This window comes from Lucilia cuprina, chromosome 4 (genome assembly GCF_022045245.1).
Source record: "Lucilia cuprina isolate Lc7/37 chromosome 4, ASM2204524v1, whole genome shotgun sequence".
NCBI classification, from domain to species: Eukaryota; Metazoa; Arthropoda; class Insecta; order Diptera; family Calliphoridae; genus Lucilia; species Lucilia cuprina.
Genome location: NC_060952.1, coordinates 43805045 through 43813720, shown reverse-complemented (window position 1 = coordinate 43813720; position 8676 = coordinate 43805045). Strand labels below are relative to the sequence as shown.

Here is an 8676-nt window from a genome sequence, read left to right as displayed (position 1 = left end):
AATTAATAAAAATATATAAATAAAATAATAAAAGTAAAGCAAAATTAAGTAATTTCGAGTTTTCGAATAGAAATTTCGAAAGAATATTTTTGCATGCAAAATCCGTTTAGATGCCAAAAACTCTGAATAAGTAATATTTCATTTATAATTATGAGCTCAATTCACTTGATTTCAACTCGGTCTGAATGGGCTCTTATATAAGATATCAATGCCATTTATTGACATTTTGAATGAAACATCTAAAGACATTATTATATCATAAGTGAAGTATTAGTTACATATTATGTATATAGAAAGCTACCGAACAAATAAAAATATAGTAAGAAATTAATTTAAAAGTGTATAAAAAAATTAAAGTTTTGAAATTAATTTCTGTTTTTTTAAACAATTTATTCATAAACAGCATTTTATTTTATAAAAGGTTTATAAAACAAATTTTCCACACGAAATCTGATTTATAAATCGTTTATAAAATAAAAATTTGTTTAAGAATATGGAGGTAAATGTTTATGTATGTATATGTAGTAGTGAATGGTGTTTGTCAATAAACATAAGAAAATAAAAAAATTACAAATATTCATTTACTTATTTCTTTAAATATTAAATACTTCTTTATTTTACACATTTTACATCCGGTCATCATTAGCATACATACTTTTACATCCTTATACATATGCAATCATTCATTCCCTAAACAATTTCTTTTAGTAATATGGCAACTTGTTTAGTTTTATATGTTTAATTTTTACATTTATAAAATAATAATAATAATAAAAATTAAATAAAATTTGAAAATGCAACAAGTTGCTGGAAATTGTTTGTTATTTTATAATTAATAGTTTATTACTCGTACTTGTGGCATTTGTTTTTAAATTTGTTTCTTTTTTAATTTTTTTTTTTGTTATTTATTTATATTTTTTCTTAAATGTTTTTAACACTGATTGTTTTATTAAGCTTCTTAGTTTTTAGGAAATTTATTTCGTTTATTTTTTTTAATTTTGTCATATTATTCCAAAGTTTTAGAGAGTAGAAGAACATGTGTGGTAATGGAAAAACTTAAAGATTTTTGATTAAATACAATACATGTTGTAATCTTTGGTAGAGTTGTTCTACTTACATATTTTAATGTGGTAATTTAAAGGGATTTATTGTTGCTCTAATTCCTTATATAAAAAAAAAACATTTCACCTACAGCAAATACACAATTATTTTCCATTAGAATTTTCTTTTCATTTATATTTATATATTTTTTCTACATTTATTTAACACTCATCTATGTATATGTACAACTATTTTTTTTACAAATATTTATTTTTTTCATTTCAGTTTAATTTTCCTACAAAATGTTTTTGTTAATAAAAAAATTATTGTTTTATTCCACTGATTTCGAAGCAAACAAAAATTTCGATTTTTTGCCAGAGTTCTTAGTTCAAGGTGTTTTGGTTGCTGTGTGTGTTTTATTTTATTTTTCAGTAAATTTCCCCTTTTTTATATATTTTTGTTACAGTTTGAAAATATGCATTGTGGAACTTTTTTTAATGTCCTAGAAATTGTGAAAAACAAAAAAATAAACAATAATTTTTGGTTTCAGTTTGAAAATAATGAGTAGTAATTATTAAATTATTTACTATTGCAACCCTGTAAAAAGTTAAACAAATTTCTGATTAATATTTATGGGTTTCTAGTATCACATATAAATGACAAGACAAGACTGGCATAATTCAAAATCCGTTTTTTTAGAGCTGCAAAACATACGTTATCTATATCCTTTCATATATATTTTTCAAATTCATTTTCGGAATTTAAAAAATATATTATTCTATCTATTATTTTTGGTGTAAGAATTTAGAAGAGAAACGAATACTTTCTAAAACTGTTTTAATTTATTAAAATCCCTTGATTTGTTTAAAAGTTATTTACAAATATTAAAATCTCTTCAAACATTTTTCGATTATGAGAGTTTTCTGTTAAATGAGATTCCGCGTTAAGGAACAGTTCATAAATATTTAAACTGATTTAAAAAAAAAACAGTCTTAAGACAAATTAATTGGAATAAATAGCAGTTGAACTGCAATATTGGTTTTGTATAGCGATTCAGACAAATCTTTTTTTTTTGGATTTCGTTACAATTATATAAAAATTCTCGAAAAACATAAATTAAATATTTATTTTTAAAATGGTTATTGGAATCTAGGAAACTTTTTTGCAACTTCCTTCACAATCGACTAAATTTTGTAAAAATTAAAAATTTAATTAAAAATTCCATGCTATTCAAATTAATATCGCTGTTGTTAACGATTCCAAATTTCAATAAAATATCTTGCACGTTTAATATTTATTGTGGATGGAGTAAATTACAATGTGTTAAAATTCTTAACACTTAATATAAATATCGATATGATATATCTAAAAAACTAAAAAAAATATTCCTTGGTTGCAATTAATACATAATATTAGATATTCTTGAAATATTGTAAATTTTACAATGTAAAATATCCAAAAGGGGGTTTTAAATTTAATCGTTCTTTTTTATTGATCACTACTGTAACTTTTCGAGGCGAAAACATATTTTCAAATAAAAAACAAACCTTTTCAATTTATTAATTCTTGTAATATCTTCATCTATTTTCTAAAGTGGTTTTTATTCACTCGGTGGGGTTTATTGTTTTTTTTTTTCATTTTATTTTTATTCACTGGGAAATGTATGTCACTTGTTTAACCCACCTTCATTATTTTGTCCCTTTTTAGTGGTTGTAAGTATCTTGTTTTGTTCTTTTGCTTTTGGCTTTCTATAAGTAGATGTACATACTTATGTATGTACGAATATATGTGTTAGTTTTAGTATATATTTATAATCTCATATCTAATCAAATATCTTCTTCTTCATCATATCTTAGAGTTTTACAATTTTTACATTTTAAAATTCCTTAATGTTGTTGTTTCAATATTCGCCAAAATACAAAGATAATCGCAAATATATGCAGCCATAAATTATGGATTTTTGTTATGCGATTGTACGATGGTGCCAATGACGTCGCTGACGATGGTGTTACACCATTGCCTAAGGCTGCCATTCCAATAGTAGGTGTTGTTGTTGAGATGGTAGTTGTTTCTGTACGTCCAACATCCACTGTATTGAAGGAAAAGGAAATGGTAAAGAATATTTTTGGGTTTTATTGTATGTAATTCTTATATAAAAGTTGTAAAGTAAGGTAATAGAAGATAAAACGATAATATAAATATGTTAAAATTTTAAAGTATGTATAAGTGTTAGTGACAATCGTTCTTAATAAAAAGTAAGTATATATAGCGGATAATGTTGATTTTATAACAAAGAAGTGTCAATAACAATATTTTCTTTCTACAAAATTCTCAAAAATTCTTTTAATTTCACTTACCCTTAATCGAATATGTTTTATAATCCGCAAACTGTTCCCCAGGACCCACAGCTGATGGAATTGTTGAGAGACATGTCAGCTCCATACGACCATTAGGACCCACATGTTGTTCTGTCAACTCAATGTTTAGTTGGCTCACCGAAAACATACCCTTCTCTTGTTGGGCTTCGGTAACAGCTGCTGCTGCAGCAGCCACTCCACTGCCCCCACCAGGATGTGACAAAGGTCTACCATAACTGGCAGCAAATGCATTCATGGGACCAGCATTTGGAGGTATGCCCAGTTCATTATTCATATTGGGTGGCTGAGGACCAAATCCGCCACTATTCAATGTGCTGCGTATAATGCCAAGAGCATTTTCATTGATGTGACGACGATATTTACGACTTGAAGAATTCCTGAAATTAACGAAGACAAAAGGAATTTAAGGACAGACATTAAATTATATGCGGGACGCAATAGAGAAGTTATTTATCAACAAGACAGCACCAAATTGGTTTAAGAATTAAAATTGTATGAATGTTTATTTATGTATTTTGGTTGTATTTAACACCTTCACACTTCCTGTTACTCGGCACTCACGCATTACTACTTCAACATTAAACACATTTTTACGATATTTTATTCTGTACGTACGGAAGTAGGGGGATTTTTATTACTTATTGTATTGTTTAAATCAGCGTATCGCCGAATCACGTAGCAATTCCTGTTAAAGTGTTGCACCAAACTGCCCAAAACCCATACTATCTTTCGCATTGTTTGTTCAATTGTTAATAATACGTAAAAGTGCCATTTAAATATTATAAAGAGAACAATGACAACAGCAAATACACAAACACTCACAGAGCAATTTTCATCAACAAAAAAGGATAAAAAAAGGAATCATTGAATGGGCCATTTTTTCACACTTATCATTGCAACAATAACAAATATATGTACGTACGTACGTATGTAACCAATACCAAAAGCTGTAGCAATAAAAAAGCAACAAACAGACGAGAACAATAACAAGTGTATAAATAAATAAAAATCATAAATATTTACAGTTTATGATTTATACAGTCAGCCAAGAGAAGGAAGGAAGTTGTTGCAAGCAACACTTGCTCACATTTTATACATAAACCAACAGCGGCAGCAACAACAGTGTAAAGATAGAGAATTTGTTAAGTCATTCAACAACCAAGCAAGCTGAGAGGCAGACACTCGTACATCGTTAAATATTATGAAAAGTATTTTATTTCAACCACTTTTTGAATATTTTTAAAATTGCAACTATGTAAACAGATACATTTTATTTATTTTGCCACTTTTTTGTGGCAGTTGCATAAGTATAAGTACAGACAACAATAAAATACAATTTGTATTGCAGACTAGGTGTTTGTTATTCTACAAATTGTTTGCACTAATCATTCACGGGGCAGCTTCATTGATATTGACTTATTTAAATCTTGGACTTTCTTTTGTTTCGTAATAATAATTTACTTCTGATTTAATTTACCAACCTTACACTTTTTAATAAATTAACACAATAAATAGGTATTTTTTCAATGAAATCAATTTCTAAACCACCGTGCATAATATTTTGAATTATCCCAGTATTGCTGTAAATGAACAATACATAGAAAAAAGTATGTTTCTATAAATTTTTTATAAATTGACTTAATATGTCACCACATAATTTGCTTACTTTTAAAAAATGCACATTTATATAATATACATATTGGAATATCTTATTCATGAAGGGATTCAACGGTGTTGATAGCTGTTCAACATATCGAAATATATGAAAACATTGATATAAATTTTTATGTACTTAACTTTATTCTACAACATTTTGCACCTCATGCTAAACTGTTATAAATTTGTTTCTTTATGCAACCTTTATTGTGGCAAAGTCATTGTCTTTATACACGCACTACTTCACTAAGTAGTGAAAATGGAAAAAACTCATAAACGATGTGACGTTTTAAACTCTCCTTGGCTTTTATGTATTTGAATGTATACTATATTTGAACTAACACTTACGCATTTAGCCATTATTTCACATATTCTCTTCCCTTATTTTAGATTTTCTAGTTGGGTTCCTTAGTTGGTGTCGTTGCGTTAGATTACCTACATATCCAGTGAAATGTTAAGCAGGTTATTTGTACTACAAACTGGCAATTATGCCGGATGTAAGTTAAACTTTGTTTATAAAGTTGTACATCTACAGTTATTATCTTACAAATATTTTACACATGCAAACATACTTTAAGTATGTGTGTAGATTAGGCATACTCTTAAAAAAACTTTACAGAACTTATGTCGAAGATTATCATTATTACAATTTACTTCAATACTTTTTTTGAGGCTAAAAATTTGCTACAACTCTCAGATTTGGTCAGGTGCCTCAAAGGCGCGACCAAACCACGAAAAAGATATCACAAAAATGCTTATCCCAGACAGTAGGATAAGTAGTGTGTGTTTCACTATTTTGTCGACATTACAATACAGTGTGTTCCCCTAAATTAAGGTTACTGCTTCCCGTTACAATCTAAATTGTCTTCTTTCAATAAATAGCCGCATGTTTTTGTTCAAATCTGTTCTGCATAATGGACATATTTTAACCATCTCCAAAAGGCTAATATTGCAAACATCAGAGTGTAGTTTGTAGATTATTTCTTGTATATTCACTCCATAAAAGTAGAGCCACCCTTATTAACATACATGCATGAATATGCATTTAATATATGGAAAAGGAACTAAATTCGAGCATGTTGCTCTAAAACGTACAACAACTTTTACCAAATAAAACGGATATTATTTTTTAGTTCGTAAAAAGAAGAAAAGGAAACTAAAATAATAAACAAGAACAAACATGAAATTCTTCGAAAGAAATTTTGATGTAAAATACGATTATTTTATATTATGTGCATATGTACGTGAATATTTGTTTCAACCTTTATGAATATTTTATGCACTTCTTTTATGCACTAAATTGTGCAAATTATCATAAAATTTTATTTCCATAATAAGTACATCCTTCAAGTGAAAATACTTAATATAAGGATGTGCATATGGAAAAGTTTCTATCCTTATCCAAGTGTAATTTACTTACTTATTCATTTTTGTTATTAATTTAAATATTTGATTTTTTTATTGGAAAAAGGGGTTCATTAGTTAATTATTTGATAATTTAAACTTTTTCTATATGTTCCATATGTATGGTTAATGCAAAAATTATGAATGAAAGTTTTTAAGTATGTTATATTTGGCTATGTCGAATTTTATAACCCTACCATCGAATTATTGCCGTAAAAGAAATGCTACTTCTTAAAGAAATTATCCTTGTCGAATTTAATCGCTGTACTGGAGTGTTTTATAGGGGCTTGGGTCAATAATGGTCCGATATTCGTCATAGTTCAAAATTTCATTTCTGAAAGTAAAAAAATTGAATCGAGCCAACAACAGACACATCTAGATCGTTTTAGAATCTTACGAGAAGCTAGAATATAAATATATACTTTATGAGGCTAGAGTAATGTATCTATCGATCTGTTACATATTTTTTGATGCTGGGTATAAAAAATTACATAATTATTAATCATGTCTATTATTTTGGATTAGAGCAACAATATTTTTGTATTACAACATTACCCCGTACAATCCTTAGATAGGCACTAGGGGGATATGAAAAGTTGATAACTAAAATTACATACTTACGTATTCATTTTATGTAAATTAATATAATTGTTTTGCTTAGAATAATTCTCACAAAAATTTAAACACTAGTAAATAAACTTATTTACTTCAAAAACAATTTCTTTTTCCGTAATAAAAAACTCCTTAATTTAAATACTTCAGGCGAAACACGTTTAAGAATCAACAATACGCATTATTTTCAATTGTTCAACAATGTGAGTTACGGCTCGTTCATGGTTTACGATGCGTATTCAACACTTAATTACAACATAAAAGTTGCATTTGCAGTTGAGCATGTGTATATATGTATTTCTGTAGTTCTGGGTGAATGTTTCTCACTTCGTTTAAAATGTACAATATGCAATAACTTATTAGTTGTGTTGGGTGAAATAAATACTTTCTGATAGTTAATTTCGTCCCCTCATTGCAAAAATGAAAATTTAAGAGAACCAAATGGTTAAATTTTTTCAATGTAATATAATGATTCCTTATAGAATTACTGGGATTATGGTACATTTTCAAATGAAGTTACGTTCTCCAATTCTATTCACAATTCAACTCGTAACAGAGATTTTCTTTGTTCAAACTTTTTGTAAGTATACAAGTCTAATTGGGAACAATTGATAAGTTTATAGAAAAAAGTTTTTAGCTTTGAATTTAAATTTATTTTTTCGCAGAATTAATGAGAATTTCGTATAAAATATTAGAGCTTTAAAGATTTCTTCTAAGAGCTATTTTACTCTTAGAAGAAATCTTTAAAGTTTAGAAGAATAATTGAAGTTTAAACTTAAACATAACTATTTTTGAATTGACTCTCGTTAACTATTTTTTTAATTTTCAACCTTAAACTGCTCTCACACTTGCTTACAATGTTTTATTCTTTAGCTTGAGGTTCTCACAATATTCTTTGTTGTCATTAATATCTATAATGTTTTTCTTAATGGATTCTATTAGAGTATAAACTGACATCAACATCAGTATAAGACATTACAGAGGCACAAAACCTGGCAAAAACTTACATTGAAAAGAAAGGGTTAAGATGTTATTATTCATTATATTATGGAAGCTATTGCCTCCAAATAATTTCTTAAGCAAGTCATTATAAATAGGAAGTTAAACAGTTATTTTGTTTTACACAACATATGAACTCGGGTCTCGTGTTCGAAAGTCGCTGGCATAATAGCAATACCGGTGTTAAGTAATATTATTGTGGGTTTTCTTTCTACTGGTCAACATGGTCAATGTAAAATCAAGTTCATTCAGATTTTATATTTAACAATGAAAACATTATATTAATTGCAAATTTAGAAAATTTGACCAAACAATACCATCCTATTAAAAGTGCTTACTACGAAAACAGTTACATAGACCTTCCAGTGTTTTATATTTATACACAGAAAACATTATCGGTAGTTTATTTTCAATTAACATGTTTTAATTTTCTTTATTTATTATTTAAACAAATTTTTATTTGTCTTAATTATTTCGTTTTTTGAAACTGTTTGAAACTAAAGTGTAAAATTTTGACTAAATATTTAATTAATTCAATTAAGTTTTTAATTGATTGAAAAAATTTTTGTGTTTTTTTTTTCAGATT

At 27.1% G+C, this 8676-nt stretch overlaps 1 protein-coding gene across 2 annotated transcripts in view; it reads right to left on the bottom strand.

Annotated features, from left to right (window-relative positions):
* Window positions 1-452: 452 nt before the first annotated feature.
* LOC111674613 overlaps window positions 453-8676 on the bottom strand; it is a 175622-nt gene continuing 167398 nt past the window's right edge. The window contains exons 8-9 of one of the 2 annotated variants that reach the window (XM_023435270.2): window positions 3399-3796; window positions 453-3130 (exon numbers count right to left, since the gene is read on the bottom strand). In XM_023435270.2, the coding sequence (XP_023291038.2) occupies window positions 2928-3130; window positions 3399-3796 (601 nt within the window). In that variant the 3' untranslated portion in view covers window positions 453-2927. The remainder of the gene's footprint in view (window positions 3131-3398; window positions 3797-8676) is intronic. The other variant, XM_046949473.1, reaches the window with a different exon arrangement.